This window comes from Myotis yumanensis, unplaced genomic scaffold, assembly GCF_028538775.1.
Source record: "Myotis yumanensis isolate MYYU_CA2020_CCGP unplaced genomic scaffold, mMyoYum1.0.hap1 SCAF_13, whole genome shotgun sequence".
Taxonomy (NCBI): Eukaryota; Metazoa; Chordata; class Mammalia; order Chiroptera; family Vespertilionidae; genus Myotis; species Myotis yumanensis.
The window spans coordinates 56,475,643-56,500,417 of NW_027223764.1; the positions used below are offsets into that span (position 1 = coordinate 56,475,643).

At 50.6% G+C, this 24,775-nt stretch overlaps 1 protein-coding gene across 1 annotated transcript in view; it reads left to right on the top strand.

Annotated features, from left to right (window-relative positions):
* The window catches only part of VSTM4 (V-set and transmembrane domain containing 4), a 100,299-nt gene that overhangs the window by 46,286 nt on the left and 29,238 nt on the right, over positions 1-24,775 (top strand). The window contains exon 5 of the mRNA XM_070431978.1: positions 5,593-5,626. Within this exon, the coding sequence (XP_070288079.1) occupies positions 5,593-5,626 (34 nt within the window). The remainder of the gene's footprint in view (positions 1-5,592; positions 5,627-24,775) is intronic.

A 24,775-nucleotide genomic window follows, 5' to 3' on the forward strand; every position in this document is an offset into this window, starting at 1 on the left:
GGCTAGTGGTCCCCTTTGTTACTGGCCACTAAGATGCTCTCTCCTTCCCCGATGCTGCGACTCCCGTCCCTGCTCTTGTTAGTGCCGGGGCCCGGCACTCCATGTACCGCGGAGAACACCAGCCTGGTGGCCCCGTCGTCTCTCACACACGCTGGTTTCCAAGGCCTGTGCTTGTTGGGAAACGCATCCGACCCACTGCTTTGCGCTGGCCCCGCAATCTGCCCACCTTCACCTGAGCTTTTAGGATGACAGGTTGGAGCCCCACCAGAACCGCAGGGAGCAGCCTCAGCCCTTTGTCCCCAGGGTCCCTGCTCACGGGGACTGTCGCTTGTGCCTGCTGGGCACCTGCCCACCTGCCCCCAGCTGCTCCTTGTGGCCATGGGGTCTAAAGGCCCATGGCCCTTTCTCTCGGCTACAGGAAAGGGGCCGGAGCTGTGTCCCACTGCCAGGCAGAAGGGGTGGCTGTGGACGAGGCAGAGCAGGGGTGACCCCTGGGCCTGGGGAGGACAGCGGGCTCAGCAGCCTGGTGTGGAGACACTGAGCCACCCGAGCACGAGTCCTCCCCAGGGCTTCCTAGAAGGCTTGCTGGCTCCAGGCGCTGGCGCTGCTGCCGTCCCTCCCTGTGGGGGCTTGTAGCCTCCAGGAGCCAAGAAAGGACAGCGAGGGGCCTCAGCCTGGACTCACGCACAAAACCCCACTTCCCAGCCGCGTGTCGCCACCGTCAGAGGGGAGGCGAGTCCCTCTCGCCTCACAGAGCTGTCGGGGACACATTGCCCGTGAGGTGGCCGGTCCCGCATGTGGCAGCTCCAGGGAGCGCCTCCTTCCTGGGCTGTTCACACCAGGTCTCCTCGCCCACCGTGGTCATGAGGACTGCGGGGTCCGCCACCCCCCCGCTAGGGCCGACCACGCGTCCCCAGTGAGCCCTGTATGTAACGGGACATTTCTAGCAGCCACATTTAAAAGGGTATAAAGGGGGAAGTAACTTTAATTTATTTTATTTTATGTGATGTGTCCAAAATGCCATTTCAATGAGCGACAATAGGAAGGTTCCAGTGACAAGGCTGAGTCAGTGTGGCCTCACACGTCAGCACGTCTCGTGTGGACCAGTCCCATTTCCCGGGCCTGGCCGCCCCCTGGGGCTCATGACTCCAGAGAGACACCCCGATGCGCGGGTGCTCCTCACTGTGGGGCTCCTAGTACCGCGAACCAGAGGCAAAAAGCTTACTGCTCCTCAGCTTTCCACCTGGGGACCCAGAGAACTGGCTGATGGGCCTGACCACTGTGCTGGCGGAGGTGTTTCTGAGACAGGCTGCCTCCGGAAGGGACTGGGCATGGGAGGAGCCACTGCTGGGCCAAGGGAGGGGCTAGCAGGAAGGGGCATCCCGGCTGCAGGGCTCCTGCCTGTGCTGAAGCTCAGGAGGCTGGGTATGCAAACGCCAGGCCTGTGCAGGCTGCCAGGTGCTCCCAGGAGTGCAGGGTCACCCACAGTCTCATCTCGGGGTCACTGCAGGGCCTGGGGTCTGCAGAGGATGCAGTGGGTTGGAGGGAATGGTATGGGAAGGTCAGCCGCCATGGGAGGCCCCAACACTGCTACAGGGTCTGATAGGATGGGGTGGGCACGACTGCAGTCACCCCAAATCCTCCCCTGGGGGTGGTGGGGCCGGGGCAGGCCCAGGTGGGGAGGAGAAAGCCTCAGCCTGGACATGTCACTTGGGAGGTGTGGCCATGAGGCGGGGCTGGGAGCAGTGTGGCCACAGCAGAGAGAGGCGGCCCGGGCGGGTGCTCACAGCCGTGTCCCTGGCAGGGAGGTGAGAACAACAGCCCTTCCTTTTGGAGTCAGGTCTGCAGATCGCATTTAATGGGCTGCACCTGGCCCCTTCGTTTCTGTGCGGAGCAGAGGCCTTGCTGGGCGCCGGGCCTCGGAGTCCAGTGCGCGGGGCCTCAGTGAACGCCGCTCTGGGCTCTCCCGGAACGGCCTGTCGGCCTGGCCTCACTCCTCCTCCCCAGGGGTTTCCCAGGACCACCTCCCACAGAGACTGCACTGGAACCTGTCTACAGGCTCTGCTTCCGGGGGAGCCCAAGCGAGGGTGTTACCCCAGGGGTGCAACCAGCGCTGAGTATGCTCTGCTCACTTAGGGGAGAGGTGGGCGAGGCCTAGATCTCAGATGCCTGAAGTCCCACCTTTGAGTTTGGGATCGCATTTGGGCCCTGGGGCAGTTTTTTAATGAAAGGGACACAGGCCCCCCATTCACCTGGTTGAAGCCTCATAAGCAAGTGCGGGGGAGGTGCGGGGCTCACGGAGCCCCTCTGCTGCCCCTGCTCCCTGGCTTCCTGGGCTCCAGGCTGCCCACCTCGCTGCCCCTGGAGTGGACTCCACACAGGCCAGCCAGTGCGCTGCGTTCCCTAGGGCCCAGCCCTGGCCCCGCCCTCTCCAGCTGTGGCCAATGGCAGCGTCTATCCTGTGACTCAGTTTCTTCACCTGCGGGAGCCCTGCCGCCAGCTGCTCAGACTCTCTGAGAACAGCGAGAGAGCTCTGGACTCCCCAGCTCTGCCCTCCCGGGTGCTGGTGCTCAGGCTGCCAGTGCAAAGCTTCGGGTGGCCGCCTGCCTTCCTCCTGTGGTCTGGCCTCTGTGCACCTTTCCTTCCTCCCGTCTTCTTATAAGGACACCGGTTTTGGTAGATTAGGGCCCGTCCTCAGGACCTCATTTAACTTTAAAATGTGATTTAACTGTAAAGGCTCTACCTTCAAATACAGTTCTGAGGTACGAGTTATGCAAGCGCATAGCTCAGCCCCTAACACTAGGTGTGCGGCCTCAGTCCTGCTGCGACACAGATGTAATGACAAAGTTACTGTGAAGATGAGGGTACAAAGTGTGGTCTCCAACACTTTTGCTCACATCATTCCCCAATCATTTCAACTCTGTGCACCCTTGAATGTGTTTTGTTGACAAATAAAACTTTTTCATCATAAATATAAATTGTTGCAAAGATTGTAATTGCCACAGCATCACAAATATTGACATCTTAAAATGAAATGGTTAAATCTTTCTTTTACATCTACATGTCATGGATTTAGTGACTACCTCTGTTGATTTAAAAAGGCTCCATAAATAACTTTCAGCTTTCAGGAGTTTTATGAGTTTTTTCCCCCCCCTGAGCTTTTATTTTCACTCACTTACCTAACAAAACTTTATCCTGCTTTTTATACATTTTTGTTTTGAAAAATCCTTTATTGATTTCCATATTATACTTCTGTAAAAGAATATGTATAAAAATTTAAATTAAATTTTTTATTTCCTTATTCCATAAGTCTCTAGGTTTTAATTTTTTTCTGGATTAAGTTATCAATATTGCACAATTAGTAATATTTGGAAAGTGACTGTAAAATTAATCAAAACCACATAAATACAAAATTTAGATAAATAATTAATAATCATAAGAAGTAAAATTTTATTAGAAATGGATTTTATTGAAATGGATTTTTACTTTACTTCATATGCCCTTGTATAAATTTGGTTAGTGATAGACTTTAGCATCAATTTTATTCCTGTTTTTAATAGCTGTAAGCTCTGAAATGCCTCGCTCAATATGAACAGAGGCTGGGATGGACCGAGTTTTCTGATGCCAGTCAATACTCTAAACTGCTTCCCAGTTATAAGTCAAAGTCATGTAGTAATTTATCATCGGAAATGACTTTTGATACTCCACCCGCTGACAACTGGCTTAGGTCATCATTCAGTCCTTGTTGAAAGCAAAAGATTGGAAACCTCCCCCCGTGAAAGGTTTAGTGGCCCCGTCATTCGTCATTCAGCTTCTCAACACTGGCACCAGTATTTCAAATCATCTCCTGTTTGGTGCCCACTGGTCTTTGCTCCAGGAAGTCAGGGAGGGTGAGGCTGGGCCTAGATTTTCTGAAGTAGAAAGGGCGATGTGACGGGAAGGAGGAAATAAGTACAGTCTGTCTCAGGCGTGTTTCAGGAGGAAGAATTCTAGGAAACAATATCATGGAAGGTGAGAATCTAGAAATAGATTTCCCTAAAACCGCCCTTCCTAAGACGCCTAGGGCATGCAAACCCCAGGGTATATAAGCCACTGACCCATATAATAAGCTTGGAGTAGTGCCAGGAGTCTATGTTGTGTTCCTTAAATGCTAACTGTGACTTTGTTATTTCTGCATCTATAAGCTGTCCAGTATATAGTACTGGGATGGGATACAGTAACTGGAATGCAGAGAGAGTTTAGATACATCAGGGGGCTGGGCCAGAGAAGCCTAAAAGAGCCCCTCTAAAGCTGGTCCCATCCTCTTGGTCTGGAACCTGAATTGGTCACCTGCTTGACAGATACTCCAAATGTGCAGCTTAAACAGCCTTTTGTTTGCTCACAATACTGCAGGTCAGCATTTTAAAGGCCCTCCCTTCAAATATGGTCTCACTCTGAGGTGCGAATTATGTGGGCTTCAGCTTTACTTCTATCTGTGGTGAACCCAACTGTGACACTTGTTTGGGCTGGGGCTCAGCTGAGCACCCAGGTATCAGCAGCTGCAGTCCAGTGGCCCATCAGCTGGGCCTGCTTTGGGGCCTCAGCTGAGATGACTGGCATCTGTTCCATGTGGAACCATCTTCTAGAGGCTAGCTAGGCTTCTTCATGGGGAAGCAGAAGAATCCCTCAGAAGGATGGAGGAGGGAGGGAGAAAGGACGAGGAGGAGGAGGAGGAGGAGGAGGAGAATAGAAGGGGAGGGGAAGGGAGGGGAGGAGGGGGAGGAACGAGGAGACCCAGTGAGCATGCGTGCACAAACCTCGGAGCACAGGGGTCTTTTAGGTCTCTGCCTGGCTACTGTTTCATTGGCCACAGCATGCCTGTGGCCAAGCCCAGAGTCACACGTGTGAGAGGGTGTTACACATGAGTGTGGGTAGATACAGGCAGGTGTGATCACTGGGGCCATGGATGCTACCACACAACCCAGGGCCCTGTGCCTGCCCCCGCTTTACTTCTATTTGATGTGAACCCAACTGCGAGCTTAGATTGGACACTTGTTAGGATAACTGCCTAGGTATTCTTATTTGTCCTCTACAACTAGAATCTTGTTTTTCTCAAGGAGACCTACTGTGGAGGATATCTTGCTCTAAGACTGTCTTTCCAAGGGTATCCTGTTAGTCCTGGAAGAGCACTGATCAGAGAGAGAAACCCACTCTATAGAAAGGAGAGTCTAAATGGAAACAGGTGGCCTCGAAAAGGCCTTTTCATCGTTAAGGCAGAGCTTAGAAATTGGGTGGTGCTGTTACTCCTGGAACCTCCAGGTTAAAATCCAACTCAACCTAGCAAAAAGAATTGAATGTTTTGGGCTGAGTAATCAGGAAGTCTGGAGTGTGTGGCTTCATATCTGGCTTGATCCAGGTGTGGAACAGTATCAAGTCACTGGTGTTCATGCTCTGGCTCCACTGTACTCATCCAAAGAGAAGTGCGAAAGCCCTGAGAGGTGGCTGGAACCAACATCTGGTCAACACCTGGGCACATACATCTCCTAATTCCTGGAGTATATATGTCTAAAGTAGCATTTTTTCACCATCTTTTATTTCTTTTTCCTTTCACAGTGAGAAAATATTTGGTGAAATGCCCTCAGAACAGGTAAGACTATTTTTGCTTTTACTTTCTTTAGATATTACCAAGAAATTGGTTAAATTTGTATCTTTAGTTAAAGGTCTTCATATTAGTCCACCAATTGGCCTAAAAATGTGTGTCCCACATGCATTTGCATATTTCCAGACTCCATGCTCTGCTGTCACCCCCAGAGGATCCAGAAAACAGGTGGTTTCATGCTGCCCGGCACCTGCTCTGGGGGACGGTCCCTCATTTAAAAAGGGGCGGGCAACCAGACTGAACCACTTTGATGCCTTCTTACCATAGGCACTCCTGATCTGTTCCCAACAATGCTTGCTTGTTCTATGCCCCACTCTGCACAACGCAGCCATTAGTAATATATGTGCTAAGATGCTAGCTTTTTAGATGGTCGGACAAACCTCATAAGTAACATAATAGTTATAGTAAATATTGCAAACTCATAGTGTTTAAAAATGTGTGACTTTTGATCCAGGCAAAATGGCAGAGGTCAATTTGTCCCCGTTCTGCCCTGCTAAGCATAAACATAAACCTTACAAATAATATGAAACACCAAAGGAGGACTCTGAAAGTTGGTTAAAGGAAAATTATGAAAACCAAAGACAAAGGAAAAAAAATCTCAAAAGCAACCAGAGAGAAATAATGTATTACCTATTAGAGCAGTGGTTCTCAACCTTCCTAATGCCGTGACCCTTTAATACAGTTCCTCATGTTGTGGTGACCCCCAACCATAAAAGTATTTTCGTTGCTACTTTATAACTGTAATTTTGCTACTGTTATGAATCATAATGTAAATATCTGATATGCAGGATGTATTTTCATTGTTACAAATTGAACATAATTGAAGCATAGTGATTAATCACAAAAACAATATGTGATTATATATGTGTTTTCCGACGGTCTTAGGCAACCCCTGTCAAAGGGTCGTTCGACCCCCAAAGGGGTCGCAACCCACAGCTTGGCCACCCACAGGTTGAGAACCGTTGTATTAGAGGAACACAAATTTGAATGACAACATATTTTTCATCTGAATTTATGGAGGTGAGAAAGAAATGGAAACACTTTTTTCAAAAAAAAATTTTTTTTAAGTACTGTTAACCACAAATTTGATATCCAGCAAAATTATCCTTTAGGTAAAAGGGGAAATAAAGGCATTTTCAGATTAAGGGAAACTAATGAAATCTGTCACTATCAGGCTTACTTTTAAAGAAATTCTTGAAATAAAAGAGGAAATCTTGGTGCATTAGAAAGGAAAAAGGAATAATGGAACATAAATATGGGTAGGTAAGTAGACTATTTTTTTCCCTCATGAGTTTTAAAAATAATATTTGATGTTTAAAACAAAAATTATAAAGCCATATGATACTCAAGAAGAGCATTATGATATTTAAAGGTAGGAAAGGTAAAGTGGCCTAAATAGAAGTAAGGTTTCCATACGTCACTGAAAGTGATAGAACATTGGTGTAAGGTGACTTCAATATCCCACTCCTTCATCAAGGTAAGTATGAAAGAGAACATCAAAATAGCTGTCCCTAGTCCTGATGTGATCCCCACAGAACCCTTAGAGAAAGACAGCCATCCCAGCAGCCAGCACCAGAGGTGAGTCTCCTTCTCTCGCACCTTTCCTGCTGCTCTGTCCTCATCCCTGGCCTTGCATTGCCTTTTCCCCTAGGGTGCTCATTGTTTCCATGAGCTGGAATTAATGGCACCCATGTGTTGCATGGTCACAGTTGGGGCAAGCATGTTTCTGGCTGAAGCAACATGCATGTGTAGTAAATAGAGAGTATCCAAAGGATGGAAGTAGATATGCCATGCAAACAGTAATAATAAGAGAGGTTATAGCTAAATTAGTTTAAGATAATAGATAATTGAAGACAAGAAATATTACAAGGGACAAAGGAAGTTTCATAATTATAATGGGTCTAAACATCAGGAAGATTCAGTCATTATAAATCTACATGGACCTAAAAAAGAGCCTCAGATACATGAAGCAAACACAGAAATTTGAAAGATAAAGTAGATGATTCTAGAATAATAGTTGATTCTAATGTTCCATTCTTAATAATTGATAGAATAGCTAGACAGAAAATCAGTAAGGGCAGAGAAGATCAAGCAATTTGACCCCACACATAAGAATGCTCTACCCAATAACTACAGGATAAATTATTTTCAAGTGTCCTTGGAACGTTCTTCAGAAGAGACCAAATGCTAGGCCATTAAACAAAAATTAAGAATTCTTAGGAAAGAATATCATGGAAGGTGACGGTCTAGAAATAAATTTCCTTAAAACCACCCTTCCTAAGAATGCCTAGGGTATGCAAACCCCAGGATATGTAAGAAATCATGCAAGGTTTGTTCTCTGGCAACAGCAGAATTAAATAGAAATTTATGACAGAAAGAGATCTGGGAAATTGCCAGATGTTTTAAAATTTAAAACAACATGTTTCTAAATAATACCTGGGCCAAAAAAGAAATCACTAGAGAAATTAGAAAATATCCTATCTAATAAAAGAGAAGCATGCAAATTGACCGTACCTCTGCTATGCCCACAAGCCAAGCCCACCAGCCAATCAGAGCGACTATGCAAATTAACCCAACCAAGATGGCAGCCAGTGGCCACAGAGCTGGAGCGAGCAGGAGGCTTGGGTTGCCCCAGCGATGGAGGAAGCCAAGCTTCCCATCGGCCCTGGCTGGCTGTGGCCTCCACTCAAGGCTACAAAGTTTCAATTATAGAAGAAAAATAAATCCCAGATACTTGCTTCCAGCCGGCCTGGCCTCTGCTCACAGAGGTGCTGAATAAAAAAGAAAAAAGAAAAAAAGGAGAGGCTGGGAGCTTGGTTCGGTGGGGGGCTTGGCCAGCCTGCAAACAACCATCAGACCCTCACTCAGGTTAGCCAGGCACCCCAGCAGGGACCCCCACCCTGAAGGGGGTGTGGGCAGCCTGAAAATAGCCCTCAGCCTCTCACCCAGACTGGCCACACCCCCATGGGGAGAGGGTCCCCACTGGGGGACTTGACCAGTCTGCAAACAGCCATCAGCCCCTCACCCAGGCTGGCCACACCCCATGAGCACCCCAGCAGGGACCCCCACCCTGATCTGGGACACCCTTCATGGCAAACCAGCTGGCCCCCACCCATGCACCAGGCCTCTATCCTATATAATAAAAGGGTAATATGCAAATTGACCCTAACAGCAGAATGACTGGGAATGATTGGTCACTATGACACACACTGACCACCAGGGGGCAAACGCTCAATGCAGGAGCTGCTCCCTGGTGGTCAGTGTGCTCCCACAGGGGGAGCTTTGCTCAGCCACAAGCCAGGCTGACGGCTACCAGCACAGTGGTGGTGGTGGGAGCCTCTCCCGCCTCCTCAGCAGCACTAAGGATGTCCGACTGCAACTTAGGCCTGCTCCCCGCTGGCAAGTGGACATACCCCTAGGACTCCCGGGCTGCCAGAAGGATATCTGACTGCCAGCTTAAGCCGAACCTCCGGGGAGCGTGCATAAGGTAGCAGGTGGTCATCCCCCGAGGAGTCCCAGACTGTGAGAGGGCACAGACCAGGCTGAGAGACCCCCCAAGTGCACAAATTTTTGTGCATCGTGCCTCTAGTTTTGAATAAATGGAAATGAAAACCCAATATACCAAAACTTATTGGATGCAGTGAAAGCAGTGCTTACAGAAAACGTTTATGGATTTAAATACCTATATTAGATAGGAAGAAAGGTCTAAAATAAGTAAACTAAGCTTTCATCAAAAGAAACTAGAAAAAAAGTGCAAGTGAAATCCAAAATAAGCAGCATAAAGGATATAATAAAGATTAGAATAGAAATCAGGGAGAACCAAGATGGTGGCATAGTTAAACATGGCTACTCACTGCCTCCCACAACCACATCAAAATTACAACTAAAATACAGAATCACCATCATTCCCAACCGCCTGAAATCTTGCTGAATGGAAGTCCTACAACTAGAGCAGTAAAGAAGAAAGCACATTGAAACTAGTAGAAGGGGGTGAATGCTGGGGTCTTGCCCCAGCAGGTCCAGGGGTCCCCAAAGGTGTGGACGGAGTCGGCGAAGAAGGAATGGCACGGGGTCAGCGTTCAGTTGATCAGCATAGCGAGGTTCTCCCTCCAGGATCTCAAGCCAGGAACTCCAGCCGAGTTCTGGTCAGGATCTCCAGCGAAGTTCTGGTTAGGATCCAGCCAAGTTCTGGTCAGGATCTCCAGCCAGGTTCTGTAGCCAAGCTCTGTAGATCCTAACCAGAACCTAGCCAGAGAACATGGCAAAAGATCCTGGACAGAACCTGGCTACAGATCTTGGCTGGAGAACCTAGACAGAACATGGCGACCGAACCTGGCTAGAACCTGGCTGGAGAACCTGGCTGGAGAAGCTGGATGGAGAACCTAGCAAGAGAACATGGCTAAAGAACCTGGCTGGAGATCCTGACCAGAACTTGGCTGGATCCTAACCAGAACTTCGCTGGAGACCAGAACTTCGCTGGAGATCCTGACCAGAACTCGGCTGGAGTTCCTGGCTTGAGATCCTGGAGGGAGAACCTCGCTATGCTGATCAACTGAACGCTGACCCTGTGCCATTCCTTCTTCGCCGACTCCGTCCACACCTTTGGGGACCCCTGGACCCGCTGGGGTTGGACCCCAGCAGGTGAAGATGCAGAACAGGCTGGTCTGACACATGAATGACATTTTTTTAAAATCAGGAGGGATATCTCCACTGTGGAGGCCTCCTATGAGAAGCAAGGGGTTCCAGCCCCCAAGCCCAGGGTTTCAGAGTTGGGAAGAGAAGCCCCTATAACTTTGGGCTGTAAAAACCGGCAGAGGTTGTGGCTGAGTGACACTGAGGCTGCTGGAGACCCCGGAAGTTCCTCTTAAAGTGCCAGAGCACAAACTTACACAGACTCACTGCCTCTGAGCTCCAGCACTGGGCAGTAGCTTTGGGGGATCCAGGGACATATAGGGAGGAACTGGATTGCCTGGCATTGGGGCAGGAACTAGGGGGCAGCTTTCTCCCAAATGGGGGTGCTCACAGGGGTCATTGTTCCTATGCTGGGACTTCCCCCATTGCAGAGCTGACTGGTAGCCATATCTGAGTTTCCATCAAACTGGCTCACACTGTTTGTTCCACCCTGCTGATCCTCTGAGACCCCGTCCCATCCAATTTGCAGCCCCACCCAAGCTGTTTGCAATGGCTTTAACATATAAATGGCCTGTCCTGGCTCAGTCTTCAGACTTTCCTAAAATCTCTCAAATAAGCAGCATCTGGTGTCAGCATTCCCTTTACCTATCAATAAGAGGCTCATGATCCAGCACTAGCACCAACCTGTCTTGCTTCACAATTTGGCCTCACCAGGGCACTTCCAAGCCAAATACAAGGAGCAGCCATCTGCAGATTGCTCTTTAGCTCCTGCTGGGTGGTCTCAGGCAGTGGCTGACTTTGCACCTCCTGGGAGGCCCCAAAACCAGTGCACCCAGTGGACAGTTTCAGACCATGCCAGATTACAACTCCACACATCCACAAATGACACATTCAAGGGGCAGAATCAGTGAGCACCAAAGTCACACTGAAGCAAGTCCTGTTCCTTAAGGGTGTCTCTTGCATAGCAGCTCTTCCACTGTAGTCACAGCTGTTCCTCACAGCCAATTGGCCTGGAGGTCAATTCCTCCTAGTGATACCAACAGCAATCAGGGATCAACAAGACTGTGCATACAGCCCACACATTGTTCACCTAGAGTGCCCAGCTCAGGTGACTGGGGAGGCTGAGCGACAGGGCCCTACAGGACACTTATTACACGAGGCCACTCTACCAATTCCAGGAGACATAAAAACTACTATGGACATAGACACTTCTACCTAATATATAGAAACAAACACAGGGAAGCACAGAAATGCGGAGACAAAGAAACCTCACAAATGAAAGAACAGAAGAAATCTGCACAAAAAGAACTAAATGAAATGGAAACAAGCGAACTATTGGTGCAGAGTTCAAAACTATGGTTGCTCATGGTTGATAAGGTTGCTCAAGGATCTTCATGAGAGCTTCAAGGGACTTAGTGAGACTTTCAAGGATCTTAGTGAGAATTTCAAAGACATGAAAAAGGTCCAGTCAGAAATTAAGCATACACTGAAATAAGGAATAATTTACAGGGATTCAAATGTAGAGTAGAGGATTCTGAGAATCAAATCAACGATTTTTAATGTGAGAAAGCAAAAAACACTCAATGAAAAGAGCAAAAAGATAAAAGAATCCAAAAATATGAAAATAGTGTAAGGACCCTCTGGGACAACTTCAAATGCACCAACATTTAACATTATGGGGGTGGCAGAAGGAGAAGAGAGAGAGCAAGATATTGAAAACCTATTTGAAGTAATAATGACAGAAAACTTCCCATACCTGGTGAAATAAATAGACTTATAAGTCCAGGAAGCACAGAGAGTCCCAAACAAGAGGAACCCAAAGAGGCTCACACCAAGACACATCATTATTAAAATGCCAAGGGTTAAAGACAAAGAGAGAATTTAAAAAGCAGCAAGAGAAAAGTAGTTAGTTACCTACAAGGGAGCACCCAAAGGAGTATCAGCTGATTTCTCAACAGAAAGTTTGCAGGCCAGAAGGGAGTGGCAAGAAATATTCAAGGTGATGAATAGCAAGGACCTACAACCAAGATTACTCTACCCAGCAAAGCTATCATTTAGAATTGAAGGTCAGATAAAGAGATTCACAGACAAGAAAAAGCCAAAGGAGTTCATCACCACCAAACCAGTATTACATGAAATGTTGAAGAGTATTCTTGAAGAAGAAGAAGAAGAAGAAGAAGAAGAAGAAGCAGCAGCCAATAAATATATCTATCAAAAATTGAATCTAAAAATAAAAATAAATGAACAAGGAAACTAATGAACAAAATAAATTAATGAATAAAATAGAACCAGAGGTATGGAAACAGTGAATGGATTGATGAATCTCAGAGGGAAGGGGGAGAGGGGGTGGGAAGAAATTAACCAAAGACCTTATATGCATATGCATTACTTATGGACACAGACAATAAGGTGTTGAAAGCCTAGGGCAGTGTGGGAACAGGGTGGAGGTTGCAATGGAGGGTAGTTAGAGGGGGTCATCTCTAATACTCTCATCAATTAAGAGAAAAAAACCCCACAGAAATCAATGATATGGAAAACACACACATACATCCTATATAATAAAAGGCTAATATGCAAATAAACTGAATGACAGAACAACCAAACAACTGGTCGCTATGACCTGCACTGCCCATCAGGGAGCATGTGTGAAACACGGCAGACATCGGCTGCGGTGTGATGGTGAAGCAGGTGAGCAGGGGTGCCAGTCCAAGGCGGGGCGCTGGTTGCTGTCATCGGGGTGAGTCTCTGGTGGTTACTGAAAATTCTTTGCTCCCATGCGCAGCAGTCCCGCTTGGCGCTTGTGCCTGCTGCTGGCGCCAGCCCCGCTTGCACCTGCTGCCAGCACCGAAGCTGCCGCTCACACCTGCTGCTGGCACCTGGTGCTGGCCCTGATCACTCGGCACTGTCAGTGGGTGTGAGCAGCAGCTGCTGGCCCCAATCACCCCTCAGGGCTTCTCCACCTCCCCCTGCTCCTGAGGGGAGATTGGGGCCGACAGTTGCCACTTGCACCTGCAGCTGGCACTGGAGCCGCTGCTTGCACCTGCTGCCAGTGCCCGGAGCCAGTCCCGATTGCTCGGTGCCATCAGTGGGTGTAAGCAGCAGCTGCCAGCCCTGATTGCCCTTGAGGGCTTCTCCACCTCCCCCTTCTCCTGAGGGGCAATCAGGGGAGCAGCTGCTGCTCGCACCCACAGACAACGCCGGCCCCAATCTCTCCGTGCCTTCAGCAGGTGCGTGCGGGGCCAGCACCGTCAGTATGTGGGGTGGCTGCAGCGGGAGTGGGACTTCAGGCAGACAGGTGACAGGGGGCCACAGTGGAAGGGCTGGGTGGGGGCGTGGAGGATGGGCCGAAACCTGCCCCTGTGCCTACCGCAGCCTTGTGGCCCACAGTTCCTTTCAAGGTGCAAAAATTCGTGCACTGGGCCCCTAGTAGAAATATAATGGGAAAAAAAGTTGGTTCTTTGAAAAGTTAAACAGAATTTACAAACCTTAAGTTAGACTGTCCATGAAAAGAGAGGAGAGAGAGAGAGAGAGAGAGAGAGAGAGAGAGAGAGATAAAGAGAGAGAGAAAGCGCACAAGGAGAGAAAAAACCTCAATTACCAAAATTGGGAAGGAAAACAAATTAGACCCTACAGAAATTTCAAGGCTCATAAGGAAATACTATGAACAAGTTTATTCTAACAAAGTAGACAACATAGGTGAAATGAAAAAAAAAAATCCTAGAAAGACACAAATTACCAAAACCAATTTAAAAAGAGAACTATACTTTGAATAAACTTGTAATAAGTCAAGAAATTGAATTGTTATTGATTTGTTAGCTAAAACTTTCCAATCAAGGGAAGCCCAGACCCACATTTTACTGGTAAAGTATATCAAGTATTACAGAAGAAACGAATGCCAGTCCTTCCCAAACTCCTTCAGAAAACTTGAGAAAGCAGATGGTGTGGGGAAAAATGGATAAAGCACTCTTCACAACTCAATAAGAAGACGGTAAATACAATTAAAAATGGACAAAAAGATTTGCATAGATATTTTCCTAAAGAATGTATACAAATGACTCACAAGTTTGTGAAAATATGTTCAGTATCATTAGCCATCAGAGAAATGCAAACCAGACCGCATGTGATGCCACTATGCACCCTTGCAATGGCTGTCGTAGAAAAGACAGCGGTGTCGAGTCTTGGCAGGGATGGGGAAGGCTGGGACCCTGTGGGCTGCTGGTGGGAATGGTAAGTGGTGTAGCCACTTGAAAAACTGTTTGGTGGTTTCATAAAACAGTAAACATAAACTTACCATATGACCCAGCAATTCCACTCATAGGAGTCTACCCCAAGAGAAAGGAAAACTAAAGGGCATACCTGTCTACAAAAAGGCATACATGCGGTTGTTCATAGCTGCTGTATTCATAGTAACTGAAGCTGTGAAAACCTAAATATATTAATCCACTGGTGTATAGGTAAACAAAATTTAGTACATTCATCCAATGAAATGCCATTTGATAAAAAAAAGGAACAACTGCTGATGTATGCTACAGCATGCATGGGCCTCAAAAACATTAAGCTAAGTGAGAGAATTCAAATGCAAAAATTACATATTGTATGATTCTATTTGTTTGAAATGCCCAGAAAAGGCAACTCTATAGAGACAGAAAGTAGATTAGTAGTTGCTTAGCGTTGAAGGTAGGAATAAGGATTACCTGTAAATTAGAGGGCACTTTTGGGGGATGACCGGAGGGCCTAAAACTGTATTGTAGTGATGACCGCACAACTTTATAAGTACACTAAAATTATTGAATTGTACACTTATGGTCAGTCAACTTTATGGTAAGTAAATTATACCTCAAGAAAGCTACGTGTTTCTTTTTAGAGCATATGCCCCATCGGGCCTCCAGGACTGGCCTTGGAGATGTGGGGGAGGTGGCTGGGCGGCCAGAGGCTGGAGAGTAGCCTGCAGCGTTCCTGGGGATGCTGAGATCGCTGTCTGGGTTTCCACATTAGCACACAGTGCCAGGGGCTCGGGCTGCTCCCCTCCCCTCCCAGGCCCTCTCCTTCACCTGCTCCGTTCTGAGCTGGTGCTGACCGAGGCTGGAAGTACAGGGGAGGGCATCATCCCAGCCTGCAGGTGTTGGGGTTTCATCCCCTCCAGCCTGAGAGAGGTCAGGTCTGACCGCAGTCCTTAACTGCTGTCCCCTCGACCAGCTGGTGCCGCCAGCAGGACTGGTTGGGGCCTGAGTTGAGCTCTCCCCGTGGGTCTGCCTTCTGTTGGGCCAGCCCACAGACCTACCTGCCTCTGGAAAGCCTGCCTATACTCCACTGCACCCCCGAACCCTGAAGGGGCCAGCCTGCTTCTGCAAACCTGGAAATGGGCTACACTGACTTCCATTGTCTGTACAGATTAGAACCTGATTAGAACATCAGACCGATTGGACTAGATGTAGCCTAGGCCCTTGTCACGGTACCTCACTGGTGACAGTCAGGCTGTGCCTCGGCTGTGTGCTCCCATCCCTGTCTGGCCCGCGGCTCCAGATCCTGGCTCCGCCATCGGAGCTGTGGCAGTGGGCAGCGGGGACCCTGGCATCTCAAGGTTTGATCCAGACAAATGTCCTCTCGGTCCTCTAACCACTCCTCCGAAGGGAGAATGGCAGAGAGCACAGGGCCAGGGCCAGGGGCCGGGAGGGCCCTCAGGAAGGGCCGCATGCTGGCTGGAGCCTGCAGTCATCCTGCAGTCGCTAGTGGGCCTTGTCAAGTGCCTGGGCAGGAATCTGAGGCTCTAGAGCAGCGGTTCTCAACCTGTGGGTCGCGACCCCTTTGGCGGTCGAACGACCCTTTCACAGGGGTCGCCTAAGACCATCCTGCATATCAGATATTTACATTACGATTCATAACAGTAGCAACATTACAGTTATGAAGTAGCAACGAAAATTTTATGGTTGGGTCACAACATGAGGAACTGTATTTAAAGGGCCAGAAGGTTGAGAACCACTGCTCTAGAGAATTCCGTGGCTTGTTGAGAGAAGTCAGCAGAAAGCAAACAAGTCTCATCCTGAGTGTGTCACCCATGAAGTCGGAGGTTGCCTTGACCTTCAGGCCTGGAAGTGCTTTTTCCCACAGCCCAGTGTCCTGGAGCAGAGCAGGCCCAGGCGGACACCGCCTCCCGGGAAATAGTTCTGAGCAGCGGCCTGTGACGTTCTCAGCCACCCAGCGAAGCAGCTTTAACCAATGCACCACGTGCTGCAGCTGTGATGGGTCCCCACCCACCACACACCAGTGGGCTCAGACGCCTTCCTTCCTGCAGGTCATGTGCAAGCCAGTTGTCGCGAGAATGGACAAGGGCATGGAAGAGGCAGTTCCCAGCAGGGGCATCTCCTGACCCTTAGTTTGACCTCTTCTTATGGGTTTGAGATGACAAAGTATTTGCAAGTGGGAGAAATTACACGATGTTACCTGTGTCGATGGCAGCTACAGCTGAAGTGAGGCAAGCCTTCTGCAGGTTCCGGTGCGCACTTTCTCACACACAGACGGCAGAGACTCTGTGTTGGGCAAGTCGCAGGACAGCTTCTCTGTGCTTTCGAGCTTAGTTGGAAGCACTCTGCAGTCTTTTCTGAACCACCGCATATTTTTAAACATACCCCAACAACCGAAGTATGGGACCTAATTAATAAATGATTCACTCAGGATCTTAGAATGAAAGCAGACTTACAGTGTCAAAAAGAATCCAAAGTGATGTGCCCTGCAGGCAGATGTGTAACTCCCCGCTCTATTGGTGTAATATTGAGCAACATAGTGTCACACTCACTCCTTCTCTGAGAGGCATCTGCTGTGGTGGCTCCAGGCTCTGGGGCCGGGCTGGCTGCGCTGAGTCCGGTGCTGCCACTGGTTGCTGTGTGCCTTTGAGCAGTTCGTCAGTTTCTCTGATAGGATGGGACGATGATGCCCTAGTGCAGTGGTCGGCAAACTCATTAGTCAACAGAGCCAAATATCAACAGTACAACGATTGAAATTTCTTTTGAGAGCCAAATTTTTTAAACTTAAACTATATAGGTAGGTACATTCAACTTTAAATTCATGGTTTTCGTCTTCCATTTTTCTTTGCTTCTTCTTTGTAGCCATCTCAAACAGGGCACCTAAAAAAATGTTTCATTTTATAATAAAGCCACCAACACAAAAGAATTACAATTCTTAAATTGATGACAAAAATACCTGTAGGATTTGCAGCTGGTTGGAAAAATACAGGTAACTTTATGCTTCGAGTAGGTACTTTTGTCACCCGCGCTCGATTTGCAAACGCAACTAGCACTAACCACTGCACAATGAGACTGCTGGCTGACTGGCTCACTCAACTCATGCATGAATCCCGCGCCTCCCCCGCTCTGCGTATCCCCTGGCCCGCCTGCACTGCGTCTCCGTCTCCCATCGCTGGACCGACTGACACCCCCCACTTCTTCTAAAGCCACTTCTTCAAAATAGACTTGCCCAGGCCAAAAACCGACTTCTGTGCATGGGCCACGAAGTTTCAATCGCACTGTATGTGCGCGCCTGCACGTGGTATTTTGTGGAAGAGCCACACTCAAGGGGCCAAAGAGCCGCATGTGGCTCGCGAGCCGCAGTTTGCAGACCACTGCCCTAGGGCATAGCGCTGTTGAAAGGATTAAATGAGTTAGTGCCTGGTGAATGGTGAGATCCATGCAGATGGCTCTATTATTATTCAGTCAATACTTATGAGTGAGTCTTCTACACAGGATGCTTATAAGGCCCGTAGAGCAAGGACGGAATAACACGGCCCATGCCCTTGAGGTCTGTGTCAAAGGGGAGACCCAGAGAGGCAACATCATGGCAGCACCTTGGAGGCCCACAGAGCTGTCACCAGCACCCAGAGGAGGTGCTCCTAACGGCCTCGGGGTCTGGGGGTGGGAGGGGAGGCTTGCTGGAGGTGAGCTGTGGGCCCAGCATGAGGATGTGTCCCAGGAGAAGAGGACTGGAGCGGCCAGACACAGAAGCAGGGAGAGAAGCAGAGCAGGGAAAAGGCCGGGCTGGAGGGATGTGTTCCTGGGAGTGAAGAGCCTGGAGGTTTGGGGCAGAGCAGCAGGGAGGAGAGGCAGGAGGGCGGCAGGGCCGGGTGCCCAGGGCTGGCAGTCATATTAACAACAGTAACCAAGCCTCACTTTTATTCCAACCACGTTCAGACCACAGTGCTGAGCGCGGACACGTGTAAGCCCATGAGTGGGTGCTGGAACGGACCCGTTCGATAGATGAAAACTGGCATGAGAGTGGATGATGCTGAGGTGCCCTCTCAGGGAAGCGTGGGGCAGCCAGGGTGCCCGCCCAGACCACCTGGCCGCAGAGCTGATGCGGTCCCAGGTGTGCATGGAAGCTTGGAGCCCATGTGAGTCATCACACACAAGCCAGGAGGAGATGCTGCGGGAAGTCGGGCAGTGCGAGGAGCAGCAGTGGGAAGGGAGCGGGTGTAGGTGGGGGTGCGGGGAGGGGAGGGCTGCCAGCGCCCTGCATCCCGGACTTTGAAAGCCCAACGGGCTCTGGTCACAGTGATTTGCAGACACCCCGCCATGGTGTGGCTGTTGTTGGATTGTTTTCACCGGAGTGTGTGCTGATTGCTTCCCTCTGTCCACATTCCCCGGAGCAGCCAGGTGGCGGGGTGAGGACGGGTCAGCAGACGAGGCCTGTCTCCTGCTTCCCTGACATCACTGATGCCCTCTTGTCCCCACCCCACCCCACCCAGCTCAGCGTTCTTCTTCCCCTGCCCCAAGGGGGCCAGGCGGGGAGGACGGGCCTGTGGGGCCTGGTCGCTCGTCTGCTATAACATAGAGAACAGTCCACCTGGATTTGCTGTTCATTTGTGCCGTGCCCCCCGCAGCTTCTCTGGGATGTCTCCCCTCCACAAACCAGGCCCCAACTGGCCTAGTCTCTCCCGCAGGGCTGTCCTGAGGGCTCAGCGAGGGGCCCAGCTGTGGCCGATGCCTCAGGGGCTCCCGGTGGCTGCACCTGCACGCTGGACGCTGGAGGCGTCAGGGATTTCTCTCCCTCCTCTCAGAGCCTGCAGGCACAGACTCTCCCCAGAGAGCCCGTGCAATGCCGACCTGGAGAAACGGCTGGTCCTCTGCCCACTTCTACCCTTGGACTCCAGGAGACAGTTAGCAGGTCTCCTCTAGGAAGGGGAGCTGCTCACCTGGGCGCTGCCGTGGGTGGCCAGGGCGGCTTCCATTCCTGGCTCTTTCCCGGGCCGTGCTGCCCCAGTACCAATGCGCCCTTAGGCTGGGCCTGCCTGCTAAGGGGAAAGGCGGCGGGTCCATGCACCCCCAGCCTCAGAGTCATCGCCTCCCTCACTGTTATGTCTAGAGGGTCAGGTTGTGCTGAGCCGGGGGTGGGTTCCAACCACCAAGACATGAGGCCTCAACCCTGTGGGTCAGGGTAGATTCCGGGCAGATAACCCGTGAGCTCCCCCTGCCCTTACTCTTCTGCCTGGGACACTGCGTGCAGCCAGGGGATGTTAGTAACACCTCCCTGCCGTGCCAGTTAGCACTCAGTGACTTTAACTTCACACACAAAACCCAGCCTGGCGAGGCCCGAGGGCCCAATGCCGAAGCTGGCAGGGCCTAGCAGCACAGCTCTAACCAGAGGCCCAGCAGGACCTTTGGGCATGTAAACCCTTCATGATATGAGGCCACGGGAGGCTGTGGACAGGGAGACAACTTGGCGACCCCTCACAGCGGAGCAGCTTTTATTGTGATGCTGTTCAGAAGGTGCATGCAAAAGAGTCAGAGGCTGGCCTGGCCTATGTTGCTCAGTGGTTTGATTCCCGGTTAGGGCACATGCCCCAGTGGTGGGCTCAATCCCAGTAGGGGGCGTGCAGGAGGCAGCCAATGATGTTTCTCTCTCATCAATGTTTCTATCTCACTATCCTGTTCCCTTCCTTTCTCTCTAAAAAAAAAGGTCAGAGGCTGGAGCAGCACGAAATGCATTGTGACCCCCAAGGTCTGCTGGTCCTTTCTGGGTGCACCGGTTCAGCTTTGGCTCAGTGCAGAGAGCTGCCTGTGTCTGGCTCCGCATTCCAGGACTCAGAGAAGATTCCATAATAATGATAATAATAATATTGATAAGATAATAATAGGTGATGGCATTAAATGTTCACTATGTATCAGGCACATCTTGGGGCACCATCAGGAGTGAGTGCCACCATGCATCCACCTGGAAAGTGAGGTTCTGCCACTTTAAGCAGCTCCTGGCCAGTGGCATCGGTTGGCCTCGTGTAGTCCAGAGGCAGGAGGAGCCCTGGAGCCTGTGCGATGCCAGGAAATCTGCCGTGTTCGCATGAGTCCTTGGCCGTGGTCAGTGGTAGCAGACCTGGGGGGGGGGGGGGCGGGGGCACCTGTTATTGTTGATGCCAGTGAGTTACCACCATAGTTGCTGAGACCAGCTTTCCTCCTTGGAGAGTCTTCCCTTTCCGGTGCAGGGTTCAAGGTCATGGGGTAGTGAGCGAGCCGCATGCAGCCTTGGCAAAGGGAGCACAGCGAGCTTGGAAAGGAACAAAAGGCGCCCGCCCGCCGGGATGCGGGTCAGGGCTCTCGGTGAGACCTGGAGGTGCAGGCGGGAGGGAAGGAGGTGTGTGGGCACTTCTGAAAGTAAAAGGGACCATGTAACAATGACTTTCAAGGCCTTTGTGGAGTCCCAGGATCAAGTGGAGAAGGTCCGGGACACCAGCCTGGACGGATACTGGCAGGACCACCTTCCTCAGCCCCACTCAGCTCCCCACAGGCTTCCTGGGACAGGTCCTGGCATCCCCAGTGTCCGGTCAGACCACACCCTTCTGCAGCCCGGGACAGGCACTGTGCCAGGGACGAGGAGCGCCCACTCACTCATGGCAGCTTTGACTCAGTGCCATGCTGAGGCCAGAGATTGCCCTGGACTAAGGGGGCGACAGTTAGATGCCAGGGCCCCTCTGAGAGCAGCTGCTGCAGGCGACCGACCCTGAGGGAGTGAGGCCGCGCTGACCCAGGCCGGGGCACAGCCCTGTGGCTCAGCGTGAGGCCTCTCACCTCCAGTTAGGACGGGGTTGTGGCTGGGCTCTGGTTTCTTTCATAGAGCAGCTCGGTTTAGTCTGTCTCACTTGCTTTTTCTGCTCCACAGCTCTGAGCTCTAGGGACAAGGTGGGCCCTCCCTTGCCCACCTCCATTTGGGCACTGGCACCCCTTTTTCCAGACAATTCCAGGGACAGGAGCGTGCTGCCCTCCCCTGCTGCCCACTCTCAGGCCGGATGGGCCCTTGGTCTTGGGCCCCAGCCACAGCTCCTGCCCCCAGACCCCGGCACTCAGGTGGGCTTCCTGTCCTCCCACCTGGCAGGGGTTAGAGCAGCTATAAGAGTCCCGGGAGCTCCCTCCCCGAATTAGTACCAACTTAAAATCCGGTGGGTGCTGGCATCGCCTTCCGGTACCTTCTCTGTAGGGAGCTGCGCTAAGCATGGCTCGGACACTGCGGATCTGACCTGATTGCCATCTGGCTGCCTCAGTTTCCTTGTTCTCTGTTGTCTGGCCTGGGCCCAGAGTCCTTGCTCAGGGCCATGAGGCAGGCCGACCTGCAGGTCCCACGCCTCCTGCCAGACCCTGAAGCTGACTTCCCAGTCGGGGTCAGAGGCTTGGACTCCGGTTCTTTTCACAGTGCCTTGCGTGGGGTAAGGTCAGACATAGCTGTTGTCAACTTCAGCTCGTGCAGAATGTGGTTGCTCACAATCTGGTCAACACCTGGCAAGGTCAAGGGTGCCTGCTTTACCTGGTGATGGGGCAGTGTTCTTGCTCAGGGTGCAGGCTCTCCCTCCTTCCCTGCCTGCCTGCTCTGCCCGGTCCTGGTACTGGTGCGGCGCCCCTGTTCGGGGCCAGTGGAGGGCATGCCCTTTCCTCAGGGCCAAGACATGCCACCACCAGATACTCAGATAACAACACCATTCTCCTGGGCAGTGCCAGGAAGTGCCCTGCCCACCCTGTACCCACACGATAGATATTAGGGTCATGCTATCTGGCATTTCATTTTATGCCCCACCTAGTTTAGGCCCCACTTTCTCATCTGACCCTCATGACAACCCTGTGAGAGGATAGCAAGGTGGTGGGATGAGGCTCTGGTAAGTGAGGGACTTGCCCAGGGCCATCCCTCTGCCACTGGTCTGGGGCCCATTTACTAAATCTGGCCTCCGTGTGCCACGAAGCAGACGTGGGACAGAGGCTCCCATGAGAAGCCACCGGGCAGGAACCTTGCACATGTCACAAGGGCCGGAAAGACTGCCCTGTTCCCGCAAATCACACTTCCCTTCATCGCACAGCTCTCCAGCGCCATCAGGGCCTCCAGCCCGAGTCCTGCCTGCTTTGGTTTGACTGGCTCTCTCCCTTGAGTCAGAGACAAAATACAGTCCTCCTCCAACCAAGATACAGAATAACTTTCTGCAAGTGGATCATAAAGTGGGCTCTTGTCACACATGCCCACCAGCCTCGCTGGCTCAGTGGGAGATGTAAGACCCAAGGGAATGTTGCTGAGTGCAGCCGAGTTTCTGTTGCTGCGACACGAATTAGGATGAGGTCTAGTCAGTGTGGTTTTGGAGGGAACTGGCGATGACAGAGCAGGTCCTTCCCATTCACTCGAGCCCTGGCACGAGGGCTGTTCCATCAGTGATGCCCGGGTCGTCACGTTTTATTAACGAGCTAAGGCATTGTCCCCGAGAGAAGAGAAGAGGAAGGGACTGTTACTTGATTCTGCGGGTGTGAGGTGCAGCTGGGGGAAGATGCAACCTCAGCAATGAGAGACAAAAAGAAAGTATGGAATGATTTTAGCAAAAAAGAAAAATACTGTGCTGAATAAAAAGGCAAAATTGAAAGGGCATTGGGGGAAACGCCTGGGGCAGTCATGTCAGACTGGTGAGAAGGTGCGTGAACGTCTGTGAGAAGCACGCAGGTCCTGACCAACAAGCAGACGTCCACACAGCCCTCCTAACAAGACACCCAGCCAGCCGGCGAGTGTCATCCTCACTAGCAATCAGAAATGCAAGGGAAAGGGGATCCCATTCCTCTTCATTAAATGAGTAATTTTTAAGCTGATAAACCTGGTGTTAGATAGGATGAAAACATCTGTTGACAGAGTGGCTATACAGTAGGACCAACTTGTCACAGACCATATTGACAGTGGGTGTTAAATATCCTTGAAAATGGTCTGTGTAACTGGTACTTCCAGTTCTAAGAATCCAACCTAAAAACAAATGCAGGAATGGAAACGAATTGGCACACATATATTTATAATATTATAATTTATACTAGGGGCCCAGTGCTCGAATTTGTGCACCTTGAAAGGAACTATGGGCCGCTAGGCTGCAATGGGCACAGGGGTGGGTCTCAGCCCATCCTCCTTGCACTTGCCAGGCCCCTCCAGCCGCAGCCCCGGTCCCCTCTCTGCTGGCAGCCCCGCTCCCGCTCCGCCGCCACTGCTCGCACCCACTGACAGTGTGGAGCGATTGGGGCCAGCTCCAGCTGTGTGTGTGAGCAGGGCCAGTGGCAGCAGTGGGTGTGAGTGGTGGCTGCTGGCCCTGATCACCACTCAGGAGCAGGGGGAGGTGGAGAAGCCCTGAGGGCAATTGGGGCCTGCAGCTGCTACTCACACCCACTGACAGCGCCGAGAAATCGAGCCTGGTGCTGGGCGCCAGCAGGATGTGCAAGTGGGGCTGGTGCTGGCAGCAGGTGTGAGCGCTGGGTGGGATCGTGGCAGGTGGGAGCAAAGAATTTTCAGTAACCACCAGAGGCTCGCCTTGATGACAGCGATCAGCGCCCTGCCTTGGTCTGGCACCCCCGCTCATCTGCTTCACCATCCCGCTGCAGACGACGCCTGCCATGTTCTGCGTGCACCCCCTGGTGGTCAGCTCATGTCATAGTGACCAGTTGTTTGGTTGGTTGGTTGTTCAGTTGTTCTGCTGTTTGGTCTATTTGCATATTAGGGTTTTATATATATAGATATCAAACTGGGAAACAAATCAGAAGTTTAGAAGTTAGGGGATGGCTAAGTAAACTATAGTATATCTTCTCACTGGAATAGTATGAGGCTGTAACAGTAAAAGAGATGTAGAATAAATAAAAAGAAGGGTGCAAAATTGAATTATAATATGATTTAAAAAATGGTGTATAAAAATCAAGGAAGGTTTGAGAACTTACGTCTACCCAGAAACCTGAGCATGGTGTTTATGGTAGCTCTGTCCTTACTTGCCAAAACTCGGAAGCAGCCGCGATGCCCTTCAATAGGTGAGTGGAGAAGTAAGCCCAGTACATCCAGATCATGGGACATTTTTCAGGGCTAAAATGAAGTGAGCTATCAAGCCAGGAAAAGGTATGAAGGAAATTTAAATGCATGCTACAAAATGAAAGAAGCCCATCTGAAAAGGCTACATCCTGTAGGATTCCAACCATACAGCATTCTGGAAAAGGCAAAACTATGGAGAGAATAAATAGACCAATGGTTGCCAAGAGT